This window comes from Nomascus leucogenys, unplaced genomic scaffold, assembly GCF_006542625.1.
Source record: "Nomascus leucogenys isolate Asia unplaced genomic scaffold, Asia_NLE_v1 000769F_99896_qpd_obj, whole genome shotgun sequence".
Taxonomy (NCBI): domain Eukaryota; kingdom Metazoa; phylum Chordata; class Mammalia; order Primates; family Hylobatidae; genus Nomascus; species Nomascus leucogenys.
This window is the reverse complement of record NW_022096696.1, coordinates 59,420-86,488: the sequence shown is the minus strand read 5'-3', so window position 1 is coordinate 86,488 and position 27,069 is coordinate 59,420. Positions and strand designations below refer to the sequence as shown.

Genomic DNA, 27,069 nt, shown 5'->3' with positions numbered 1-27,069 from the left:
TGGGCAACATGGTGAAACCCAGTCAAATTTTTTTTTTTTTTTTTGAACTGGAGTTTCGCTCTTGTTGCCGGGCTGGAGTGCTGTGGTGCAGTCTCGGCTACCCGCTGCCTCTGCCTCCGGGTTTGGGTGGTTCTCCTACCTCAGCCTCTTGAGTGGCTAGGATTGCAGGCGTGAGCCACAAAGCCCGGCTCATTTTGAAAATTTTTTTTTTTTTTTTTTGAGGCAGAGTTTCACTCTTGTTGCCCAGGCGGGAAGGCAGTGACGTGGGCTGGCTCCCTGCCGCCTCCGCCTCCGGGTTTGCGTGGTTCTCCTGCCTCAGCCTCCCAAATGGCTGGGATTGCAGGCACCCACCACCATGCCCGGCTAATTTTTTTGTATTGTTAGTAGAGACGGGGTTTCACCGTGTTAGCCAGGATGGTCTCAATCTCCTGATCTCGTGAATCCGCCCACCTCGGCCTCCCAAAGTGCTGGGATTACAGGCGTGAGCCACTATGCCCGGCCATTTTGGCATCTGTTTCAAAGCTCCCAGGGAGGAGCCCGGCGTGTCAACGGTGTCATCGCCGAGGCCAGCTGAGGGCCTGGGTGATGTGGAGTTTAGCTGGCCTGGCTGAGACAATGTTGGCTGCTTTAGTGCAGGTGCAGGGAGGTAGCAAAGAATGGCAACTTTGTCAATTTAATCTCTACGCCTCCAGTTTCACTTGTAGCCCCATCGTGCCATGTTTCGAGCCAGTGATTCCAGAGATTTATTTGTTGTGATTATATTTTCAAGTAAAGGATTCTGTTGAATCAGCCATCTGGCAAAATGTTTGAAACTGATTTCTTTCACTTTTCACTGACTTGCTGCGGTTCCTAGGAGGGGTGGCTTCTCTCTAGGACTTCTGATCTGTTAGCTGGTGCTGGTGGATTTTACTTCTTGAATTTTTGCGAGTAGTATAGGGATGACCTACCCACAATGAAACAAAACAAAAATGTTCAAGGAGCCCATTTATATTCTACCACTAAAGGGAAAAAAGAATCATTCATTTATCCCAAATTGTTTTATGTCTCCCTCCATCCTCCACCTTTGAAGCCTTTAATCACTGTGCAAGGAGACATTAGCCTGGGGAGTGGGGAAAGGATCTTTATTTAATGAAGGTCCCAGGGTTTTACATGTATTTTAAAATTCTGTCTTGTTTCCTTTTTCTTTTAAAGGCACAAGTGATCCTTATGTGCAATTTAAGCTGACTGCGAAGGCACTGTACAAAAGTAAAGTCATATATAAGAACTTGAACCCAGTTTGGGATGAGATAGTTGTATTGCCAATGCAAAGCCTTGATCAACAGCTACATGTGAAGGTATCACAGATGGCTTTCAAATCTGCTCCTTTATTGAAAACATTTCTCAGCAATTTCTCATGTCCTCTTAGAAGTGAACCTGCCAAAATTAATTCTCTTATTAGGCCAGATTAAAAATATTAATATAGGAGAAATTCCTTATACTGTTTGCTGAAACTGTATGTTTCCCTTCAATGAGATGTAGTCCAGTGAAAATTAGAGTGAAAATAATATCTATCTATATACATTGATTGTATTTAAATCTACCAAATGTGGAAGAATTATTACTGGTAGTGCAGTGGCGACAAGTAATAAAGCCTTTCTCATTAGGAATATCTTTATACTTAATAGAGCTTCAAGCCGTTCAGTTGTAAGCACCAATTGCTACAACATCTGGGTTAAAACTGCATGAGTTGAGTGCAGGATGAGATTGCTATAGAAAATTTAGCAAATTTCTATTTAATTGGCAGATCTGCTCACTGTGGAAAATGCTAAATTTCAATGACAGACTAAACTACAGAGCGTGGTCCATTGTGCATAACATTTTAATGGATACAAATACTGCCTTAAAAGAAATTGTTGCTCTTATTTTGATCATAGTAGGCAAAATGGGCAAGATTGAATAATTTTGTTCTCTGCATTGGCTTGACTAAATTTCTCTTTAACTATACTATGCAAAGTATTTCAGGATCTGAAAGACTGATTTCAAAATTTCCAACCTATTGCATTTGTTAATAATTTGATAAACTCGGTTGGTTTACTATAATAACATGTTATTGAACTCTGCCCTCTTTGTAGGTATATGATTGAGATTTAACCACATCTGATTTCATGGGTTCTGCATTTGTCATTCTCAGTGATCTTGAGCTTAACAGGTACCGTATTTTTGCTTTGTAATTGTTATTGATGAATTTTAGAGGGAACTCATGATAATGTTAAATGGTGCTTGTTGAGGTCAAATGACAAAAACATCATATCTGAACAAATGAGAGAGAGCTTTAAAGTGTTATAACTCTCAGTGTATTTTTAAGGATTTTTTATTTCTAGTGCCAAATATATTTGTCAGATGTTAAGTATTTTACAATGCAAAGTGTGTATTGGATTTCATACTTTCATTTGTTAATATTCCGTTTCATTAACCTAACTTAAAATTAAAACAAGTGTTGACATTTTATTTGGGTGGGAGGGGAGGGGGATCAGTTAACCAACTGTTGAATTAAACAATGCCAAACATGTTCTCTACCCTGAATATAATTGTTTTATTTTCACTAAATTTTGTGCTTTCTTAACATTGTGTCTAATCCTTATTCAGAGGTAGGAGACTTTTACCATAAGCTCCTGATGCATGTAGGTCAATAAAATCCTGTAATACATGGTAGCATTATTTGTTGCTTTTTGCTTTTAGAACAGTTCCAGAACCAGCTATATATATAGTATGCTAAAAATCTTACTATCTTCCCTGCATTCTAAAAGGCACAATTAAGCAGCTAGCTAGCTGCTCACTACAATGAGATCAATCACATTATAACTATCAGTGAAACAGTGTTTACAGTTAAAAATATTTTTAAATATATTATCTCCTTGACTCACATAGTTTCCCTGAGAAAAAGATGTTAACAATCATTCTGCTCTAAAGATTCAGGGAAATTAAATATGGAAGAGTTTCTCGGTTAAGTGGCAGTGAAATGCCGGACTAAACTCCCACATCCATGTCTTTCTCACTTTACCGCTCTGCCTAGAACAAGAAAACAGGAACTGGGTGGGAAGTACCTTAGAAGTCATCTAGGCCATGCATTCTGTCTCTCTCTTTTTTTTTTTTCTGGAGACAGGGTCTTGCTCTGTCGCTCAGGCTGGAGTGCAGTGGTGTGATCACAGTAGAACACTTATTCTCAACAGAGGCGGTATCACCTCCAAGGAAGCCAAAACTAATTCTCAGCAGGGAGGGTGGAAATCTTAGACATTACAAGATTTGTGACCCTCCAAAACTCAATCTTACCCGACAATCTTATTCCTTAGTGTTGAATTTCTCTCTGAGTATCCTACAAGCAGCACTGATGTGGAGTTCATGGAAGATACATGAAATGTGTGCAAGATCAGTGCTACAAAACTATGGCGAATAGATGACTTGGGTCAACAAATGACCCAAGTATTTTTTGAGCATGTCCTACCTGTGGCAACACAAAATCTCTCTCTCATGAGCCAGTCTGTCTCAATTCCACAGCATATACCAGGAAAGAACAACAAAAGCATACCCAGAGGATTAAAGTCTATGCCATGGTAGGTTGACATTTAAAACCCTAACGAGCAGCTAGAAAAATAAGCAAGTGCACTGATAAGTTTCTATTAGGTTGGTGCAAAAGTGATTGCAGTTTTTGCCATTTCATAGGATACTACTTAGCGTCCTATAACACATCACTTATATACTCTCATACTGCCTGTCTCAAATCTATTTAAAAGAAAATCTGGCCAGGTGCAGTGGCTCAATCCTGTAATCCCAGCACTTTGGGAGGCTGAGGTGGGCTGATCATGAGGTCAGGAGATCGAGACCATTCTGGCTAACAAGGTGAAACCCCATCTCTACTAAAAATACAAAAAATTAGCCAGGCGTGGTGGCAGGTACCTGTAGTCCCAGCCACTCAGGAGGCTGGGGCAGGAGAATGGTGTGAACTCGGGAGGCGGAGCTTGCAGTGAGCCAAGATTGCACCACTGCACTCCAGCCTGGGTGACAGAGCAAGATGACTCCATCTCAAAAAATAAAACCCTCAAAGGATCACTAGTGGTCAGCAACTATATACAAAGAAATAGGAAAACCTACTAAAAATGAATAAATTTCCAGACACATCTAGCCTACCAAGATTGAACCATGATGAAATCCAAAACCTGAACAAACCAATAACAAATAATGGGATCGAAGCGGTAATAAAAAGTCTCCCAACAAAGAAAAGCCTAGGACCCGATGATTCACTGCAGAATTCTAGCAAACATTAAAGAAGAGCTAATACCAACCTTACCCAAACGATTCCAAAAATAGAGAAGGAGGGAATACTTGCAAACTCATTCTACAAGGCTAGTATTACCCTGATACCAAAATCGAAGATACAAACCAAAAAAGAAAACTACAGGCCAATATCACTGATGAATATTGATGCAAAAATCCTCAATAAAATATTAGCTAACAGAATTCCACAACACATTAAAGTTGGGGCGCAGTGTCCCAGGTTCACTCAACGCTTCCCATTTTCCTCTCTGTGTTTGTCTACTTTGCCGTGTTCCCTGGTGGCAGCGGTGGTGGCAATGTTGGTGCATGGGCCTCCCAGGACAAGGAGAAAGTGAATATGCCCTTTTCTTGCCTCCTGCCAGGCATCTGCAGCCTGGCACGAGCTCTGGCCAGGTCTCCAAGCAAGGGACCTGGAGATGTTCTTTTCCAATTTCTGGATTGGTAACTTGAGGCAAATTCTGGGCACTAGAGTCCAAACTAAGAGGAGACTGAATCAGGGGAGTCTGGGCTCCTGAGAGGCAGAGACCTGAAACCGTCTAGAGCGTGTGGGGAGCTGGGTGCATGTTCAGGCCAGTTGCTTCTCTCTGTGCCTCAATGTTCCAGGTACCCTTGGAAGTGCTGAGATGCTAGGAATTCCTGGAGCCTGGCTGCATGGCCTGGCCACCCTGATGTCCTTGTGTTCTCCATGACAGGACAGCAAGGCCGAGGAGAATGGCTCTGACAGCTTCGTGCACTCCATGGACCCACAGCTGGAGCAGCAAATGGAAACCACCCAGAACCTGGTGGACTCCTACATGGCCATTGTCAACAAGACCACGTGGGACCTCATGGTTGGTGTCGCGCCCAAGACCATCATGCACGTCATGATCAACAATGTACATGCACCGCCCCATAGGGGCAGGGGGCTCCTGTGGCACTGGGGATGCAGGTGGCCATGTTGGCCTGGGGGGAGATGCTGAAAAGCCCTATGGGACCAGGTCCAGGGAGGAAGGCACAGTCCAGACCAGAGCTGTCTCATAGAAATATAATGTGGGACTGGGCACAGTGGCCCATGCCTGTAATCCCAGCACTTTGGTAGGCCAAGGCAAGAGGATAGCTTGAGCCCAGGAGTTCGAGACCAGCCTGGGCAACATAGTGAGACCTGGCCTCTACACAAAAATTTTAAAAATAGCTGAGCTTGGTGGTGGCACATGCCTACAGTCCTAGCTACTCGACAGGCTGATACTGGAGGATCACTTTGAGCCCAACAGGTTGAGGCTGCCGTGAGCGGTGATCTTGCCCACTGTACTCCAGCCTAGTGACAGAGCAAGATCCTATCTCCAAAAAAAATTTTTTTAAACTGAGTACACAGGTGTCCTGGTGGCATGACACATCCTGGGTCCCCTCCCAGATCTGCGACCTTGGACAGGTGACTTTTCCTGTGGACCTCAGTGTCCCTATCTGAGTGAGAAAAGGGCGGTGGGGAGGCAGATCTTTGAGTCTAAGTGGTGGAGAAGCCGCGTCTGAAAAGCCATACTCAGGGCTCCAGGTCCAGCACACAGTCCCAGCAGGGCCCAGCAGGAGGCCAGGGCAGCACAAGCATCCGATCCAACCTCCTTCCCTCTTTGCCCACTCTCAGATCAAGGAGTTCATCTTCTCAGAGCTGCTGTCCAATTTGTACTCTCGTGGGGACCAGAACACACTGAGGGAGGAGTCGACAGAGCAGACACAGCGGCGCAACGAGATGCTGCGCATGCACCACATGCTGAAGGAGGCGCTCGGCATCATCGGTGACATCAACGCGACCACCGTCAGCACGACCCCCAGGGCCTGTGGACGACTCCTGGCTGCAGGTGCAGAGCATCTTTGCCGGATGAAGGAACCAGGGCTGGCCCCCATCTCCCATGGCTGAGCCCGGGGGCTCTTGGAACAGGGTCCATGCCCAAGCTGGCAGACCTGGGTGCTCTCTGGAGCTGTCAGAGAGCTCGTGGTTTATGGTGTAAGGGATGAGAGCCTGGAGGGGGTTGTGTGTGGGGCTGTACTCTGAGGTGGCCAGAGGCCTAGGATAGTCATCCTGGGCACACCATAACTGTTGTGCAGTCTGAGTCATGCTGCCAGGGCAGGGCATCCAGCTCCTAGCCTGGGAGTGCTGAAAGCCAAATCCACTGCAGAGCAGGGGTGATAGTCAGGGTCCCACCTCCTCTATCTGTCGGCAATCCAGTGGTGATCTAGGATAAAACCTTGAGAGTCCCATACACACGGTCAACCCACAACACACCTCACAGGCCAGGCAGGAAACAGAGGCCCCTTCCCTCCCTCCGAGGTACCATCATAGCTGCTAGCGTGTGACTAAAGGCAGGGTCCCTGGCCCCCGTTGAAGCACTACCGCTGGCCAGCAGGCTCACGCACCTTGGCCTGTTGTTCCTAGAGGTCGCCTCTGCTATTCAGCCAAAGGGACCACAGTGCCTGCTGGCCCAGCTGAGCTCCACCCAGCAAGCCCACCCACCTCCCCTGCCATGGACTCTCACTCTTGTGCTTTACCCAGCAGGAAGGGCCCAGCCTCAGCTATGCGACCTGCAACCCCCAACAAGCTGAAACTCCCCTCTTAGACTTATAAGTCTATAGCTAGTGGCATCCAGCTGCCTGCCCTCCCTGCCTCCCCCAGGGACACTTCAGGGGTTCCTGGGCTTTCTGACCACCCAGAGGGGGGCTCCAGTGATCACTCCAGCCATCCATCCCTTTTAGCTTCATCATCCTCGTTCAAACAGTGTTCCTTCTCTATCAGGCCTGGTGGCTGTTGCTTTGGGCTCCCCAAGGCGAGAGGTGGCCCTGGACAAGTGGGTTGGAAGACAGGGTGACCAGAGAAGAGGGAAGCCCAAAGGGGCTGAGCATCAGTCTTAACAGTGGGTGCACTGAATGCCATGGAAGAGGCCAGCATGTGTGGGGTGGGGGTGGCCGCCACAGCCCCCAGGCACTATGTATGAAGCTCCGGCTCCTCCCTCTGTCTTCCTCCCCTTTCCCTTCCAGCCCCTCTTTTCCAGGAACTTTGCCACACCTGCACCTGCACCCTCCCCTCCCTGGCCCTCCCACAGCTACTGTGGCACACCTGTGCTCTGCACTTGCCTCACCAGCTCTCTGCTCACTTTTCCCCTCCTGTTTTCTCTCTGCTTTCTCTCCAACCACCAGCTGATCAGGTCAGGCAAGTACATCCCCTCCTGAGAGCCCCAAGCCCCCCTTTGACCTCTAAACAGATCCCTCCTCTTCTTGGAGACCTCCCTTTCCAAGTCAGCCTGGGCGACTGTTCTGTGACTTGGCCGTGGCTACCCCAGCCCCAAAGCCAGCCCCCTTCATCTGTGACTTAGTCTGTTGTAGTGGTGAGCTGACACATCCAGGTGTGACCGTTGCTGAAAACTTGTGCCCCCCTCTGTGGTATGCCCCTGCCCTGTTCTAAAATATCTATAAATACATATATATAAATATATATATATACACACACACACACACACACACACCTACACAAGGCTGACCGCCTCACCTCTAGCTCTGGGAATCAGTCACCGTGCTGTCCTTTTGGAGTCTTGTGGCCAAACAAGAGAAAGCTATCCCCTGACATTGCTCCTCCAAAGTGTGCCACCTCCAGTGAGCCTCCCTGTCACGCCCGGCCTATGGAGAGCCAGCCCCCCGCCATCCCTCCCACCTCCCCACCAAGCATGGGAGTGCTGTGCAGGCAGCTGTGTGGCCTGACAGTCTCTACCAGTCCTGCTGTCCCTTGGCTGAGAATCAAACCCATTTCTGGATGGCAGGGAAGTGTGTCCTCTCCTGACTGTGTTCTCTGTGGAGCTCAGGGGAGGGGAAAGGCCAAGCCATTTCTAGGGTGCTGTTGGGAGTGGTGAAAAGGCCATACCCTTTCCAAGGGATACTTTTCCTGGAAAGCCCCTGGAGCTTAGCTGGCTCTTATCCGGTGAAGCCGGCTCTGGCCACCAGGGGGCAGGGCCATGAACTCAGCCTGGAGGGAGCCTGCAGGGCAGCTGGCACTCTGGAGGGACAGACAGAACAGGCCACCAGCTGCAGACAGGAGAGGAGGCAAGGGACAGAACGGAAGACGCCTGGGGTGGGTGGAAGTCAGTGCCTTTAGGTGCTGGTACCTGTCTTCCCGGCCACCGCTAGATCAGGCTTCTAGGCCTATTGGCTGTCAGGGCCGGACTGCGCCCCATAGGTGCCATGGCAGTCCCCGTGGAATCCCCTAGGCGCCACCATGCAGCATACAGGTAACACGCCTGGAAGGTCCCCAACAGCCTAGCTGGACATGCTCAAGACATTCTGGGGCTTCTTGTTTGGTTCCACAAACTCCAGGACCCAGTGAGGGAAACGGGAACACACCAGGCTGAGCAGTATGGCTAAATCCGTTTATTCCAAAATAAAAAGCAAAATAAACAGGAGTCGCATCACCAGGGAGCCACGACCCCATCCCCGCCTCCTTCCTCCATCCTATGCTAGCAATAAATAAGTTTCCCAGCCACAAATAATTATTAGAACCTCCTCCCCATGTGCCAGCTCCAACCACCGCTAGGTATGATACAGGGGTGGCCCTACCCTCTGGAATATACAAAACCTTACACAGACACAATATGTACACTGTGGAAGGGGGGTCCACCCCAGCAGCCCGTGCCTTTGCCAGATCCACAGTTAGCCCCACTGTCCTGCCTCAGCTACCTCTCTGAATAAGATGGGAGCCCCCCTGAGGGAAAAGTTGCTATGGTGAGTAAGGAGGCCATCAAGCCTCCTCCAAACAAACCAACTCCACCAGCCTCTGGCTCTTTAATAACAATCATCATCATCCAGAAATTTAGGGACTCAGCCCTGGTCAAGGTGGCAAAGGGTCTGTTTTTCTTTCCCCATTAGACAGAGGTCTTATCCTGTTACCCTAATTGTAAAGGGGTGCCTGGGAAGGGGCGGTAGGGACATGGTGGCCGTGGAGATTCCAGCCCCACTTCTCCAGGCTTTGCGGGCAGGGGCCTGCTTTTAATTTTTATTTTAATTCCATGACTTTTTAAAAAAAATTCCATAACTTCTTTTTCATAACTTTTTTTGTAACTTTTCATAAAACTTTTTCTACTTTTTCCCAAAAGTTTTTTTGCCACAACTTTTTACATTTTTTATCCTATAACTTTTTCACCCATAACTTTTTTTAATCCCATAACTTTTTTATTTTGTTTCTTTTAATAAACACTTGCGTAGTTATATGACAATTTTGTAAAAATGAAACACATTGTCTCATGCCAAGCATGCCCAGCATTTGCACAGTATCAATACCTTTAATACTATAGTTTTCAAGAAACGCAAAATAAAATTTTAAGGCAAAAACAACACTTTGAAACAATTTAATAATTTATTACATTACAGTAGCATCACACTAGCAGTCAATAATGGCACTCTAGGGAAAAACATTTCAGTATTTCCATTACACATTCTGTTTACAAGAATTCATAAATTGGTAAAATTCATTCCAAGAAAACTTGCCAAATAAAGCTTTGGACTGGAACTGCATTTCTTTCTCTGCTTTTCCTTCTCACCTTTTCTTTCTTTTATACTACATTGTTCATATTTTAAAATGTTTTAACTTATTTCAGAACATTAAGATAGCAGTTACATTTTTTATAGTTACATTATTTTAAAATGGCTCTTCAAGATAAAGTTTTAGAGAAACTTTATTATGGACAGGACTGATTTACATTTTCAAATTTTCTGAAAATCAGCTTTGGTTTTGGAGCTGATATTTTTTCATTTCTGGAAAATCTATCAGGTTTAATCAAATACTTTTGAAATTATTACATACTGCAATCTTTAAATAGGTGTCTTGATTCTTCCTACAGAAATTAAAATGTATTCAGTGGAACCCACGTTTTAAAATTTTATGTTTCTGATGAACTCTAGCCTTTCAATGTTGCCTTCTAAGCAAACTGAAAGCCGCCTTACACTGAATGAGGAAGAGCACAAATACTTGGCTGAATGAGGTATCACAAAAGACGACATGCACTTTGAAGAAAGACTTAAGTTATTGTCATACAATTTCCATTCTTTTTAGCTTTTTCTTAAATATACAACAAATATCTACACAAAGAGTGGTATTTCAGTCAATATAGTAAATTATTTTCCAGACTGACCTTCAGCTTAAATATGCCAGTGTGTGATTTAATCCATAGGCACCTGATGAACACATTATTGTCAGATTGGTTACAGATGCTAAACGCTATCTGAAGGTCATTCCTAGTCACTGATATTTATCAGGGCAAAAGTGAAGTGATTTCAAAGATAAAAGTACCTTTGAAGTAATTTATCAATGTGTTAGATAAACCCAGTTTCAGAATGATAAAAGAAAAAATGTTAGACCAAATAATGTGGCTAATGAACAGTGGGTCCGATTTCTAGCCCGAGGGTTTAAAGTGCTCTTAAAGTAACTGTCTTTAAACTGAACTCAAAGAATGCAAAGGCGGCAAGTTCAGAAAATAAAAGGCAAGAACAGGACTTTAACTGCATTTTAAACCCACGGGCTAGAAATCGTACCACTGTTAATTAGCGCATTATGTGGTCTAACATTTTTTCTTTATCATTCTGAAACTGGGTTTATTTAATACATTGATACATTCATACAATTTGGAAGAGTCAGTTGAAGTCACAAGGACCGAATATTTGCCCTCGTTCAGTGAATGCCGGCAAATCTGTTATTCCATTGGTTAAATCATATTGTTGCTCTCCTGTTAATGTCATAGAAGTATCAGGGAGGATGCCCAAATGCTAAATTATGGAGACGGTCTAAGTAACTAGAAATCCCCACCTCACATTATTAGGATGTCGGAGCACACATACATATCTCCCTACCATCCTAATAATGTGATGTGTTCTGGAACACAGACATTAGAACTTCATGAAGTTTGAACTGTTGAGTCTTTCCCAAGCATCATCAAGTTATGATTTAGGCAATATATGACTGAAATGCATTCATTCATTACACATAGGCACAGTCACATAAATTTACACAAAATATGTCCCTAACTGAAACCGAGAGGTACAGAAACATATTTCACTCTTTGTAAAGAAGTTTGTGAGAAAATATAACTGTGTGATTGTATGGACACGTTTCCTGATAATACATCGAGATTCACAAACGGATTGCCACTGAAGTTTCTAAACATTTTAAGTTTCATAAACTTCTCCTTGATTTTCAAAGATGGTATAATACTGTCTACTAAAACTCCTTTTTGTCTCAACAAGTACTCTCACATGTATTAGTTTATAATAATGTTTCTTATTATTTTTTAAAAGTGTTTCCATTCAAGGAAAAGAAGTAAATTCCTATGTCAGAAGTAACCAAGGTGGTTGAAAAATAGGTATTAGCCAGAGAGGTCTAGATGGTAAAAATCAATCTTCAAGCCTCAAAGAAGCTCCGTGAACAGAGAGGAATGCCAGGGTTCACACAGCTTTCCTTCACTCTAATTCATTCTTGGCTAGAGCCTGTATGCCTGTTCCAGGGACATTTGAACTCGTAAAGGATTTCTTATGATCTTCACTAAATACATTAAGAGAATGCCAACCAGTGCCCTTTTGTGTACTGAGGCATGTAGTCATGTGATTAAAAACAGGTAACATGAACTCTGACTTTAAAACGTATTATAGATACAAATGCTCTAAGCTAGGAAAGGTTTTCCACATCCACAGTCAATGATGGGACCTTTCATCCTCCAGAAATCATCCCTTTTTAGGGTCTTCGAAAAAGAGTACAACTGCTGCAACTCATGATGCATATCTTCATGAGCCCAGAGCACATACAAATCCTAAGGCAACACCAGAATTACAGCGCTAATTCTTGGCACCGGACAGATGAAACACACTCTATCCTGCACATACCTGCCAGAGCAGGCCACTTTCCTCTTCTGTGAGATTTAAAAAGCTCCCCCAAAGGTTATGACTCCATCACCAATACACAGAAAATGGAGGAAAGGCTGTTTCCAGTTCTCGGCCTTTGAACAACTCTAAAGTCAGTATCATAGTGGCATATTACAAAGTAATAAACAGTGCACACTTGGGGGCAACCACATATTGAGCTAATGAAGAGCCACTGTGATTTAGATCAAACACTAGCAGACATAGGCAAATTTTATCTGAATTCTGTAATGAAATATACATGCTGCAATACATTACAAAAGCACGGCAGCCTATTCCAAACCAACGAGAAGAATTTTTGCAAAGAGTGAGTCTTTGCGTGTTTGAACTCCCACCACATAAGGGCAAACTCGATATGCATGCTAATGACCTACAATTATGAAATTAAACAAGAAAAATACTAAAGGATGCCAGAGGTGAACATCAGTGAAAGCCACAGAGACCCCTCTCTTTTAACTTTTTACAAATAAACTTAAACTATAAATTAGAAACACAAATAATCATGAGTGGCTCTAAATTCAAATGAACTAAATGAATTGTGTCGGAGATTAACCCCATAACTTGGTTTCTTATTTAAAAATTTCTTGGCCAGCTCTTTGATGATGATGATGTTTATCTCCTTCTTCTCGGCAGCCAAGCCCAGCCAAAGAATGGAAGACAGCCATTGCTGCCCAAGCCTGGGTGCTCCTGGTGGTCCTGCACGATCGGCTGTGCAGTAGGGTTGTCACAGGGAGGACCCTCCCTGGCCTCTCCTTGCGCAGAGGTGGTGAGGCTCACCTCACAAAGATCTTTGGAGAGAGGGAGGCAGGGATCTGAGCACAGTGGGAGCCCCCCTCTTCCTGCCTGCCCACCCCGCCTGAGGGCTCTACTCACCACCATGCTTGTCTGCAGCCCCAAGCTCCTGGGGGGCTGGGGGCTCCTGGACCGGGCTATCAGCAGGGTTCTGGGCAGCAGCCAGGAATTTTCTGTGCCCATTGTGTCCGTGCCACAGGCCCCCGATACCATCTGCTGCAGCTCCAGCAGCTTCACCTGGAGGGAGGGGGTGCTCAGCTGTCATGCCACTGCCTGCGCCCACCCTCACACCCACCCCCACCCCACCCGCACCCCCACAGAGATGTTGCACACCCTACCTTCATCTCCTCCCTGTCTGGGCCAGCCTCATGATCTTCCTCCTCCCAGTGCCGCATCTTTGGCATGGCCCCCTGGCTCTGTTAAAAGGTGATGGATTTTCCTGCGGGAGGACAGGGCTCAGACACTGGGGCCTCTCTGACGGCCCTGCAGCTCCCCCTGCCATGCCCTGGCCTCCCACTCACTGATGGCATCTCTCTCGCCAGTACTGGATGGATCGTATTTCTTGTTTCTTCACCAGCTCACTCAGGTCTGCCTTCTCCTCCAGGTGGTCCATAAAGCTGATCCTGGAGCCAAAATATTGTGGTCATATCTCGGCAGTGACCTGCCCTCAGGTGGCATTTTCAAGTCATGGAGAAGGCGGAGGGGAGTCCTGGCGTGGGGCCAGCTTCTCCATGACTCCTGCAGGGCCAGGTGGGTCTCCCCCACTCACAGACTCGCCCCCAGTCCTGGGGCTGGGACCGCTGCCTCTGGCTCCTTCTGGGCCGAGGCCACGGGTGAGCCAGGCGCTGGCAGCACACCCTCTGCTCTTTCACCTGCTCTTCGTAACCGTGCCTGCTCCTCCCTGGGCAGTGGCTCCAGGGACTTGAAAAATGCCACCTGAGGGCAAGACGTGGCATTCTTGTAGGGGCATACACAGAAGAAATGGGGCAGGAGAGGTGGGAAGCCGCAGCCCCTTCCCTTGGGGCCTCAGAGATGCACCTGTTGGTCACAGGTGAAATGGTGTCTGACCACTGGCTTCTCGGAAGGGGTGAGGTCCAGAGAAATCAGAAGGAAGGGAATCTAAGAGCATAAAGGGGGGTCTTGGAGGGACCACAGAGGGAAGGGTGGCAAAGTGGGTGCAGGGGGAGTCAGGCTCACCGTGGCCTCCCGCTCTCCAGGTCCTCTGGGACGCTCGGCATGGGCCGAGGGTTCCCTCCATCTCCTGTGGGGGGTGGCCAGAGGGGTCCTCAGACAACCCAACAAGGGAGGTACCGTGGGCCCACCTCTACCTCTACCCTCACTGTGTAACCCTGAGCCAGCCCCTCCCCAGAGAGGAATGGAGCTGCTGTTCTTTATTTTTTATTTTAAGAATTCAAGATCTTGCTATTCCGCCCAGGCACACTCCCACTACTGGTCGATGTGGGAGTTCTGACTGCTCCCTTTCTGACCTGGGCCAGTTCAGCCATCCTTAGGCAACTTTGGTGGCCCCCTGCTCACAGAGGTCACCACACTGATGCCAGACTTAGTGCAGGCACCCGGTCGGCATAGTGACCCAGCTGTTCTAAAGGTCTCTTCCAACTCCTCAATCCTATGCTGCTAACAGTCCCCCCTTCCTCTGGGGCTCTCTCCTCTCCTCTGACGGTCTCCCGTACCTTCCCCAGGAGACCATGAGGCCCAACTGGGTGTTAGCTGCTGGTTCTGCTTGGCTGGCAGCTTCCAGGCGCTCCTAAGGGGCCAGGGAAAGAGTGAGAAGGGACGAGTTTGCCAGGTTCTCCCCCTCACGCCCCTCCTCGCAGTCCCTCCCCTGGGTCTCCTGCCACTTTTGGCGGGCCATCTTGGCCACCGCTTTGCCCCAAGCTTCCTGCTGCTGCAGCTGGTTCATTAGCTGGGTCTGCTGCAGTCACTGGCCCGTGCTGCAGCACCTCCTTCTCAGAGGTCAGTTGCTGATAGGTGGCCACCTGCTGCTGATAGGTGGCCATGTACTGCTGCAGGTGACCCAGGTAATGGTCTGGCTGCTGCTGCAGACTCTGAGCCTCTTGGCTCTTCAGCCCCACCTGCAGGAAGACCCTGGGTTTGCGGGCACGTGGTGGCTGGTTTCCAGATTCTGGGCCCATTAATAGGGTAGTGAGGGCACTGTGGGGGCTCTGTCGGCTGCCCAGGCCCCTGTCCCCTTGCTCCAGGCCTAAGTGACTGCCTCGCTTTCCTAGAACCCCATGCCTCCTTCCCCAGCCTCAAATCTCATACCCTCTTCTCATTTAATCCTCAGCACCTCTGTAAGGAAAATGCTAACTTCCTTGTGAAGTTAAAGAAACAGAGACTGGCTGGGCACGGTGGCTCACGCTTGTAATCCCAGCACTTTGGGAGGCCGAGGCGGGCGGATCACAAGGTCAGGAGATCGAGACCACGGTGAAACCCTGTCTCTACTAAAAATACAAAAAAATTAGCCGGGCGTGGTGGCGGGCGCCTGTAGTCCCAGCTACTCGGAGAGGCTGAGGCAAGAGAATGGCGTGAACCCGGGAGGCGGAGCTTGCAGTGAGCCGAGATTGCGCCACTGCACTCCAGCCTGGGCGACAGAGCGAGACTCCATCTCAAAAAAAAAAAAAAAAAGAAACAGAGACTGAGAGATGCAAAGTACTTGAATGGTGACCAGTGGAATGGAGGCTGGAATCCAGTTTTTAATCTAAGGTCTTTCGTTTTGTTTTGAGACAAGAGTGTCACTCTGTGGCCCAGCTGGAGTGCAGTGGTGCAATCTAGCTCACTGCAACCTCCACCTCCTGGGTTGAAGCAATTCTCGTGCCTCAGCTCCTGAGTAAATTACGCACGTGCACCATGCCCGCTAATTTTTTTTTTTTTTTTTTTGTAATTTTAGTAGAGATGAGGTTTTACCACATTGCCAGGCTGATCTCAAACTCCCACCTCAAGTGATTCTCCTGCCTCAGCCTCCCAAAGTCTGGATTATAGGCATGAGCCGCTGCGCCTGGCATAAGGAGCCTGTATATACCACTGTCTCTTCCCCGTGACTGGGGGGCTCCATGCCTCTAGCTGGGATGATGATGTCCAGACCTGGGAGAGCCCAGGGCTACCCACCTCTAAAAGTCAGAGGGAGGAAGCAAGAAACAGCCACAGGAATGCCCTGGGGGGTGCTGTGGTCACCAGCCCCAGGCTGGAGCTGCCTTGGCCTGGCACTCCCCTCCCCAGAGGCTATGCCGCCTCCCAGCCCTTCTTGGATGGGGTGGAGGTTTCCCGTCTCCTTCACCTCATCCAGCTTCTCTGTAGCTCCTTTACTTGCTGCTCCAAATGCAGGGTGCTCTTGTTCTCATTGTCAGGACAGAAGAAAAGGAATCAGCAACCACCCACTGCAGCTGGAACCCCAGAACTGGTGTCTGCCTCCCATGGCACCAGGAAGGGTGGAGGCAGGTTAGAAAAATCATCCCCTCTCTCCCACAGCCACCTGGTTCACAGGTGCCTTTAGAAGTAAATTTCACGTGAGGGCTACACTGCCCCATTTAGAGGTGGGGAAACAAAGGCCCGGAGGGCTAGGGAGGAGGGAGGCTCCCCAGCTGGGGCAACGCACCAGCTCTCGAAGAGCTCTGTGGCTTGGCCAGCTGCTGAAGCCTCTCCTGCTGTTCCTGGAGCCTCTCCTCCTGCTTCCGAAGCTCTCTTCTTGGACCCGGTTCAGGAGACTTATGCGCTGATTCTTTTGACTGGGCCTGGAGCTTTCCTGCCACTCTCTCGAGTTGCTTCCTCAGGGCTGGCAGCTCCACCTCAGAGGCACTGCTGGGGCTCCGGGGGCAGGGGTTTCAGCTGAGAAAGGAAGCAGACAATAAGGGCCTCTGGATTCTCAAACAAAACAAAACAAAACAAAACCCTCCTCTTGGTGCACAGCTCCTCTCAGGCTCCCCAAACTTGGCCTCGCTGCTAATGATTCCTTGCACCTGGATGGTAGCCTGTCTTCAAAGCCACTTTCAGATGAGAGAACTGTGGGTGGCTGACAATGGGCCCCTTTGCTGATAGGGACACTGAGGCTCATAGAGATGACGACTTGCTGTCTCCTGGCACAGACCTCTTTCCCTCTGCCTCCCTCTCCTTCCATCCACCCACCTCCCTAGGGCATTCTAAGCCACCCCCACAGCCCTCTGATGCCAGTCCTGCTCCCAGGTCATGCCAGCCCCATCTTACCCATCTGATTTTGAGTTTGGACTGCAGCTCCCCTACCCGATGCGTATAGTGATTTTTGACTTTTCAAGGTGTCAATCTGCCCAAAGCACAGAGGGAAAGGGCCCTGAGAGAGGGGCTGGTGGCTGGGCAGGCTCCCATCTCCCTCTCTGCCCCCACCCCCACAAAGCCCAGACCCATGACCACCTCTGCCGTACTATTCTCATTTTACAGATGCCCAGAAAGATCTAGTGACCTATCTAAGGTGGGTGGCTGAAGGGTCAGATCTCACCTCCTGCGACATTTTGCTCATCCTCTGCTGCCACTGGGCCCTCTCTCCTTCTATTTGGCAAGCATATTGATCTCGTTCTAATTGGACTTGGGTCTGAACTCCTTCAACTGCAAGAATGGGCACAGAAGTTAGGAAGGGCTGTCACTGGTCCTCACCTGCTCCTGGCCACCTGGGGTCATCTTCCTTCCACATCCCTCCCTCTGCAAAACCTCACCCGTGTTAGCTGTGTTTTCAGCCGTGCCTTCTCCTCTGTGGATTCTTTAACCGCCACCAGCTAAGTTCTCTACTGCGGCTCGAGAACTGGATGGTGAAGAGTGAGAAGTTTCGATCTGGGGAGCCCGGGATATTCCACAGAGTGCCCCTTAAAAGGGCCAGGGCTAGGCTCAATAACAACTCGGTCAGTAAAGATCAAGGCATTTCCAAGCCCATAGTCTGGTTTTTAAAAGAACTCAGAAAAGTTGGAAGGGACAGGGAAAGAGATTGAATTTACAGCTGGCTAACAGAGGCCCAGAGAGATCAGATAATATTGCTATTGTTATACTATTATTATGACCACTGTTTGAACCTTTATGGAGTGCTTCAACAGGTACCATGCTAGTGATCCCATTTAATCCTCACAACCACCATAGGAGACAGTTACTATGATTACCTCTATTGTGTATTTGAAAAACATGGAGTATTTGAGGTTAAGTGCTTGCCTAAGATCAATTAGGCAGAGCTGGGATTTGAACACCCAGGTCTATCTGATTCTCTAAGCCATTTTTCTTGCTGGGGGTGGGGGCACAGATAAGAAGGGGAAAATTAATCTTTATGTGCACCGTTTGAAACGATGATACATTCGCATAGTCCAAAACTCAGAAAGTACAGAAAGGAAGTATCTCCCAGCCACCCTGTTGCTGTCTCCTGAATTTTTTATGAACCTCTCAGCATGTTTTATGTCTATTATCATAGTATGTACACAAACATGCACACACACACACATTTCCCCTCTCTACAGAAATGGTAACATATTAAAGGTACTCTTCTGTACCTTCACAGTACGAGTACCCAATACCCCACCCAGGACCTGGCCAAGACCACAGCCAGGTAAGGGCAGGGCAGGCACTTGGCCTCCAAGCTCTGTGTCCAGTGCTCACTCCCCACAGTGCCCCCCAACTCACCCACAGCAGCTGACTCAGCCCCAGCTGCCTCTAACAACCATAAACAAAGCAGCGAGAAATGGCCATGCTGCCTTCTGGGCAGGACATCCATCCTGCAGAAGGGACCTTTAGGCTCACTCCTCCATCTGTGAAGCCGGGCACCCAGAGGACAGGGCAAGTGGTTGAACTCACACTGATATCCTTCTTCTGTTGGTGGCGACAGCAGAGAGAGCCTGCTCCAACTCTCCTATGCACTGCGATGAACATTGCCAGGTGGCCTGCCAGATCCTTGGACTCTTCTGCAATGAGAGAGTTGAGATGGGGCCCAAAGGACTCCCCCTGAAGACCTGTCAAAGTGCCAGGTTGAAGGATGACAAGGGTGTCCAGATTCCTACCTTCAAAGTGTCTGAGAACACCTTTTGTGCGACACAGGTCCGTGTGGAGCTCATTTTTCTCTGTGTTCAATATCGTGATTTGAACCTTTGGGAGAAAAACCAAGCAAGTGCTGAAAGAGAAGGAAAGAAACATTCTCGGGAGGACAGGAGGAAACTTCACACCCTCCACTCACTTTTAGCCTCCATTCGGCCTGGTGTCTCTTCTTGTTTTCTTTCTTTTCCTATAGGAAGAGGAAGACAGAGCTCTTACCAGGGGAAGGCAGAGATGGCACAGCAAGAGACATGCCCCCAGAATGCCACCAATGCCCCAGGACAGGCCCACCCATGGGACCAGGTTATGAGAGGCCCTGTGGGGATGGGGTGGAATGTGAGGAGTGAGCCTTCTTCCCCAGGCTGGGAGTGGGTGAGATGAGACTGAGGCCTCTATGTCTGAGTGCCCCCCAAACCCAGCAGTCATGTCTCGAGGAAAGGAAATCACGTTACTTCTTCCAGTTGATGTTCCAGGTCTTTATTCTGTTGTTTCTGTGGGGAGAGTCAAATGAAGGTGATGGAGGGTGGCCCCCTCAACTCTATTCCCCAGACCAGGAAGCGGTAGGCAGGGGCCAGGAATGGATTTTAAAGGCAAAGTTCTCAGACATAATGGGAACATGAACCGGTAAACTCTTCTCAAGCTCCCAAGGACAGAGGATTTGGGTCTTTGTTGGTTTTGCCCACAGCCACAGAACTCAAAGTCTGAATCAGGACTCTCTTGAGAGGACAGTAACATAAACCCCTAGAGATGGAGTTTGAGAAAGGCCCCTCCTTCTGGCAGCTTGTGATTTAGAAAAGTGTGTTCATTCAATAAATATTTACTGAGCACGTATGGGCCAGGTATGGTTCTTCACAGCAGATATAGGATGGAAAAGGACAGACAGAGCCCTTGGCCCTGAGGTTTCCATTCTAGGGGGCCTTTAAATCTCGGACTCTCAGAGCTAACAGAGACCTTTGATACTCACTACCTCCTCTGGAAACACAAGCCCAAAAAGGAGAGGTGGCTTGTCCAGAATCGAAGATCAAATTAGGGACTGAGTCACAGCAGAAATACAGGGCCCCTGACAACCAGTCAGGGTAGCAATTCCCGAGAGGCAACAACCCCAGGGCGTGTGTAGCAAGGACTTGAGCAGGGATGTCTGGAGAGGAGAGAGTTGGCAAAGAGGGCAGCAAAAGAAAAGCCACGCTGCATGCTCTGGGGTCCCTCCAGGTGAGGCCTGGGCACCCCAGCTCCCTATTTACCCTTGGCACCAGGGGCCCCCAGCTCTTTCTTCAGGGCCCTAAGGGGAAACCAGCCCAGGATTGGCAGCATGGAATCAGGGGACCCCACTGAACTCTTACCAAAGATTCGATGGTGTTCTTCAGTTCATTGACTTTTACGGACCTTGAATCCCAGACTACTGCCGGTTCTCGGCACGGGCTCTGAGGCGCATGCAGAGAGGAGGAGGTGGAGCAGGAGTTTGGGGAGAGGTAGAGAGAATAATCATTAGGGCTGGGGTGTGTGGGCTGTCTCAGCTGGCAGAGGAGTACCCAGTCCCCTCTGTGTGAGGAGGTTGGAGGGCTGGCCTGCAGGGTCACTGCACCTCCACCCAGAGCCTCTTACCTCCAGATCCTTCAGGGTAGCCGATGATGTAGGGCCCTCTCCGTGGAAAGCTGTTGCTGACTACAAGAGATGAGAGTGCATATGGAGATGTTCTGTCCCCCTCAGTGTCTGAGCCCTCTGACTTCCTTTCTTCCCCATCAACTGGCAACATTTTCTTTTCTGCCTATCTTGGACCTTTGTCCCATAACTCTGTGCCAACTTCTCTCATGGTTCTTATCTCCCCACCATCCCACCCTGGGGCCATTTCAATGACTCCTGATGGCAAGTGACTCTTCTCATTGTCCTGGCTTCCCCTTGAGACTGGGGATGAGGAAAATCAAACAGCAATGCTGGGTGTCCTGGGTGTTTACAGCAGGCCATGTACTATGTACTAGGGATTAACATAAAAACAACAATAACAAATCTCATTTAAACTTCACAAATGGAAGTCAAACAATACCACCTCTGTTATACAGATGTAAAAAGAGAGGCCCAAAGAGCTCAAGCAACTTGCCATAAATCATATCCTCCCAGACGGAGAGGCGGAGAGGCAGGATTCAAACCCAGAATTCCTTTTTTTTTTTTTTTTTTTGAGACAGAGTCTCGCTCTGTCTCCCAGGCTGGAGTGCAGTGGCACAATCTCGGCTCACTGCAAGCTCTGCCTCCCAGGTTCACGCCATTCTCCTGCCTCAGCCTCCCGAGTAGCTGGAACTACAGGCGCCCGCCACCATGCCTGGCAATTTTCTTTGTATTTTTTAGTAGAGACGGGGTTTCACCATGTTAGCCAGGATGGTCTCAATCTCCTGACCTCGTGATCTGCCTGCCTCGGTCTCCCAAAGTGCTGGGATTACAGGCGTGAGCCACCACACCCGGCCAAACCCAGAATTCTTAACCAGTACCCAACAGTCCATCCACAATTTTAACAATTACCCTCTACTGCCCCTTGGGCCCCCTGTCCCCAGGAGCCTGGCCAGCCAAGACTCACATCCCCAGGTGACTGGCAACCACCAAAAGTGGCTGTCTCAGGGATACTGCCATTTGTTTTCCTGTTCCTCTTCTCTCCTGCTGTAACTCTACGGCTCTTTCTCTGCCAATATTCTTTAAACTGTGGGAAAGAAGAGCAGTAATACTCATGAGAACTGTCAGCCCCTACAGCCACATCCTCCTTTACAGTTTTTACAAAATACTCTTATACACCATCTGATGTAATGACACCAACAACAGTACAAGGTGTTGTCACAATCATTTAGTGACTGAGAGGGACTGATATCATGGCTAGAAAAAAGAAAAAGGCGATACTGGGACTTTGAAACTCAGTCTTCTGACTCCAAGCTCTGAGGTTTTGCCAAGAATCAGCAGCTGCCAGGGGCCAAAACCAGAGGCAGAGGTAGAAAAGTAAACATTAAGTAGGCAGGAACTGTATGCCGTGTGGTTTAGAGTCAGACATTCTCACACGTCTGTTAGTGTGAAGAAGTGCACCAGTACCTCTCAAACTTTTATATCAATGTGTCCTCATGGCAGAAGGCAGCCTTTTTGTTAAATCTGGGAATTTAGCAGAAAGAGGACAAACCAAGTCTCATTTCAGAGAGAAGTCTGGTATACTCTTAGAAACCTATGTGACTGTCATCCCTAAGTACATTCATGTTTTTTCTCTTGATCTCAAGAGAATCAAGGGAAACTGATGCTTCAGAAAGATGTCCCACATTTATCCTGTGGCACTCAAAGTACCCAAGGTGGAGATAATATGAGCAAGATTCAAGCTGTCAAGTTCAGTTTCCCAAGATCTATTCCACAGAAGATGAGCAAATCTCACTTCAGAGACCACTGACTGAAGGGCAGTCTGGTCCCAGAACCATGGAGAATTGGAATATGAGATAGAGAACTGAGAAAACAATGTTGAAATATCTCTGGAAAGTAGAAGCCTGGGAGAAAACCAAACCAAACCAATTCTCCCATTGCCACCCAGAGACACTGTGAACCTTTTGAGCTCATGGGGGAAGTGTAGGCTTTTCCCACTGTCAATGTCTATGTTAAGGGAGTGAGGCAGCCTGAAACCTCTTGCTCCTAGGTCCCATCATCTCCATTCCCTTTGCAGCTGGAAATTTGTGCTGTGACCAGAGGAATCAGAAATGGGGTGACAACGCTTAGGGGACTGGGTCATAAGATCAAAGGCTGGTCTTGCAGTAACGACAGTTCCTAGGTGGATTGTGACATCACTACATTCCACTCCTCCTGGTCGGGGGGAGGGACCACATCAGCACAATGTCCGAGTTGCTGCTCCACAATGGGGGAGGGAAACACAGGGTTGGGACCCAGCTCCTTGGAGATGCCAGCGCAAAGAGCCCAGGGAGGTCCACCTTGAGGCAGCAGGAGGGGAGGGCAGAGTCTGCAGCAGGGAGCTCCAGGAGTCACCAGCCCAAAGTCACCCAGGGATGACTGGCGAGGGCGGGGCCTGGGGCTGGGGGACCGAGGTCCTTGGAGACGCGAGCCCAAAGAGACCAGGGAGGTCGAGTTTGGGGCGGCAGGAGGTGAGGGCCCAGTAATGGAGCGGGAATCCCCAGGAGTCACCCACCCGAAGTCACCCTGGGGTGACTGACGAGGGCAGGGACTGGGCTGCTTGCTTAAGGGGCAGGGCTGACTGACAAGACTTTGGTGGGTGGAGCCCAGAGGCGCCAGGGTTGGGGGGCCCAGTCCGGTGTGCCTCAGGAGTGGTATGGACTCTGGCAGTGGTCTTGTCATCGGAGGGGAGCTGTGGCTGGGTTGGGGGGTGATGACCTGGTGCATTTTTACCTTTGTCTTGGCTACAGCCAATTTGCTCTGTCGAGTTTCTTCTGCCATCATGGGGTGGGTAGGGAGGCAGGGTTGGGGCCACGTCAGCGAAATCCCAGCGAGCACTAATCAACGCTTCCAGTCGCCTACCAGGCAGCTGTGTGACTGAGCCAGAGGAGGCATAACCAGGGCCCCAGTAGAATGCAGAATAGGGGTGTGGCCTTAATGCTCCAAGCCCATTGGTCAATGACAAAGATGAAAGGGAAAGGGGGGGTGTGGCTGGGCCCCAGTGTGTCCAGAGGGACCTGTGGCTCACAAGGAAAGCTGCCCATGCAACCGCTGCCCTGCCCACTCTGGGAGAGGGGAGGGGCCAGCTTTTGCTTTAAAATTTTTAAAAATGTTATGTGTGTATACTTTATATATATATATGTGTGTTTCTGTGTATGTGTATCTATGTGTTCCTCCAGAGCTGTCTTCATTACCCAGCTTCTATGCAAGGTCTATGATTTTGGCCTATATTTTTCATCTTCAAATACAGTAAAAAAATTACCAGTACTACCTTAACTGAGATACAGATCCTATAAAAATGGAAAATCCATAGCATGCTTGATCATTAATGAAGCAGACTATATTATCCAACATTCCAATAAGATAAAATAATCACAATGATTCTCTTTGGTGGAAAAACGTTTATCTTATTCTCCTATGTTATTGTTAAGATTTTTTTCTTAAACAAGAAACATGTCTAATATCTGTAGAAACACAAAGCTTTGGGGGTGGGTGCAGTGGCTCACGCCTGTAATCCCAGCACTTTGGGAGCCCAAGGCGGGTGGATGACCTGAGGTCAGGAGTTCGAGACCAGCCTGGCCAACAGGGTGAAACCCCATCTCTACTAAAATACAAAAACTAGCCAGGCGTGGTGGTGGGTGCCTGTAATCCCAGCTATCGGGAGGCTGGCAGGAGAATCACTTGAACCCGGGAGATGGAGGTTGCAGTGAGCCAAGCTCACACCACTGCACTCCAGCCTGGGTGACAGAGCGAGACGCCATCTCAAAAGAAATAAAATAAAATACAAAGTAAATTTTAAAAGTTTTCAATTTAATAAGCACTCAAAGCTCTTTACCAATTTAAAACAAATACAAGGTCCATTTTTCTAGAATCACTTGGCTTCTCTAAGCCTTGCAGATGAAACTGAATTTCTCACTTGATACTTGGCTATGACTTGCAATCATGAAAACCAAGAATTGTGTTATGTCACTGTGTACTGCTTGTTACCTGTATTTCACACGAGGCTGGGATCAAGGGTCGAATCTTTCATGATTTGCTCCATAACCTGTGCGCTTCTTATCCCAGACCAAACTAAGCTTTTGTTTAGAGTTCTACAATTTACCGTTAGTAGACAAGAGTGGTTCTCAGTAATGTAGTCTCTGGACTAGCAGCAGCAGCAGCACCTGAGAACTTTCTGTAAGTGCAAATTCTCAGGCCCTACCCTGGACCTGGTGAATCAGAATCTCTGGAGTAGGGCTCAGCAATCTGTGCTGCAGTAATCCCTCCAGGTGCTCAGGAACCTCTGGCATACAGCAGGTAGAAAAATGTGTTTCCTTTTGTAGGTCCAAAGCCAGGGATACTATATGTTCTACCTCAATATGAAACAATGACATGCAATTAAAACACTCAACTCTCCTTCCTACTCCCACCCTCCATCCAATGTGTTTTATTTTTATGAGTTCAATAAGAAAACAAGTGGCAGTCAGAAGTTTAGTCTAAAAAGTATATTTACAAGTATTAGTTCTCATCCAGCCTGACCTCATACAAAACCATTTACATCCTCTTACAGCTAAAATTTTTAAAAAGTATCTTCACATTGTAAGTCTCAGGCACACTAGGAGTTCTATAATAAAACACCAAGTAGATTGGAATGTCCAAACTTACTAGAGAAGTGGAATCATTGGCTATATTTTCAAATTGCATTCCAAGGAAATTTAAGTTCTGAAATTTTTTCACCTTCATACTTCCAACTTAATAGAATTCAACCAGAACACTCCATTCCTTCAAAGCCTCTAGCCAGGCAAAGTTTTACCGTATTACTTCTTGCTTTCAATGGATATAAAGCAGCATCCTGGTAGGCACATTTTGTATGCCTGCAAAGATGCAGAACTAAACAGTTCTATCTGTTCCATGTTAAAACAAAAGTCCTGTAAACCTTGGATGGTGAGTGTAATACTTCAGAACTAGCACCAAAGCCTCAAATATGAAAAGATACCAAGAACAGCACTAGCAAAGAAAACTAAACTCTCAGCCAGGAGCAGTAGTTCACACATGTAATCCTAGGACTTTGACAAGCCAAGGTGGGAGGATTACTTGAAGTCAGGAGTTCAAGACAAGCCTGGGAAGCATAGCGAATTCACATCTCCACAAAAAATTTTTAAAAACAGGTGGGCATGGTGGCACACACCTGTAGTCCTAGATACTCGGCAGTAGTACACACACACACAAAAAATAAACAGAGATACAGGACAAAGACATACTTTGGATTCTTCTAAAAAAAAGTTATATTCTTGCTTTTCAGCCAGGCGCAGTGGCTCATGCCTGTAATCCCAGCACTTTAGGAGGCCAAGGCAGGCAGATCATGAGGTCAGGAGATCGATAGCATCCTGGCTAACACGGTGAAACCCCATCTCTTACTAAAAATACAATAAATTAGCCAGGCGTGGTGGCAGACGCCTGTAGTCCCAGCTACTCAGGAGGCTGAGGCAGGGGAATGGCGTGAACCCGGGAGGGAGAGCTTGCTGTGAGCTGAGATAATGCCACTGCACTCCAGTCTGGGTGACAAAGTGAGACTCAGTCTCAAAAATAAATAAATAAATATATATATTATATATATATTTTAAAGTTTACAGAAGTTGTTCATTTTACAAAAAGGAGTTTTTCATATTTACGTTCGATTTCATTATTTTCTTAATATTATAAATACATTTCGTATAGATAGAGTGTGGATTTTTTTTCTGGTGTAATGTGTATTCTTCATTTTTGTTATTTATTGCTCTTTAAAAGCATCAGATTCCTATACAAAGAAGCTTGCAATAGTATAATGAGAAAATTAATGGAATTTATGTAAATATAAATACATGAATTGATTAAAATGTAGTTATTGTAGTAACAGTAGATGCCTTTTGTATTGACTATAATTCATTCTATCTTTGAAAATTGAAATAAAATTAAAAATATTTTAGCTTATCCTAAACTTATTTCATTTATTTTTCCTCATATAACCATATACAGTATAAAAGTGAGGGATTTTTAAAAATTTGATTTCCCATTAATTCACCTTTTTGCTTCTTGATAATCTAAGTGGAACCTCAGAGAAACATATATTGGTATTCTTCCAAAATCTCTTTAAGCATAACTTAATTAGGGTTCTCATCAACAGCAGAGAAAGATACAGAATTCTGGAAGTTCTTTCTTACTTGATAATGACACACAAAACAAAAGACATATATCAAAATAACTTGCTTACATGGCTATGAAATAGCTATCCAGGATAGTAGATCTATGTAGTTTTATTGTGAATGAACAGAAGTCATTGCATATTGAATAAAAAGGTGAAGTGTAATTACATACAATGCTTGTCAAATTACTGTTGTC

General features: G+C 47.3%; 1 protein-coding gene and 1 pseudogene across 1 annotated transcript; both read right to left on the bottom strand.

Annotated features, from left to right (window-relative positions):
• Nucleotides 1–12,754: 12,754 nt before the first annotated feature.
• On the bottom strand, nucleotides 12,755–24,106 carry LOC115834021 (annotated as a pseudogene).
• On the bottom strand, nucleotides 21,746–23,394 carry LOC115834022 (coiled-coil domain-containing protein 86-like). Its single transcript, XM_030808809.1, has one exon. It carries the CDS (start codon nucleotides 23,392–23,394, stop codon nucleotides 22,852–22,854), a length of 543 nt encoding a protein of 180 aa, XP_030664669.1. The 3' UTR covers nucleotides 21,746–22,851.
• Nucleotides 24,107–27,069: the final 2,963 nt, after the last annotated feature.

Bases quoted from the DNA above. Each gene is read 5' to 3' on its own strand.
- LOC115834022 (XM_030808809.1), bottom strand. From the start codon at position 23,394: ATGACAAGACCACTGCCAGAGTCCATACCACTCCTGAGGCACACCGGA.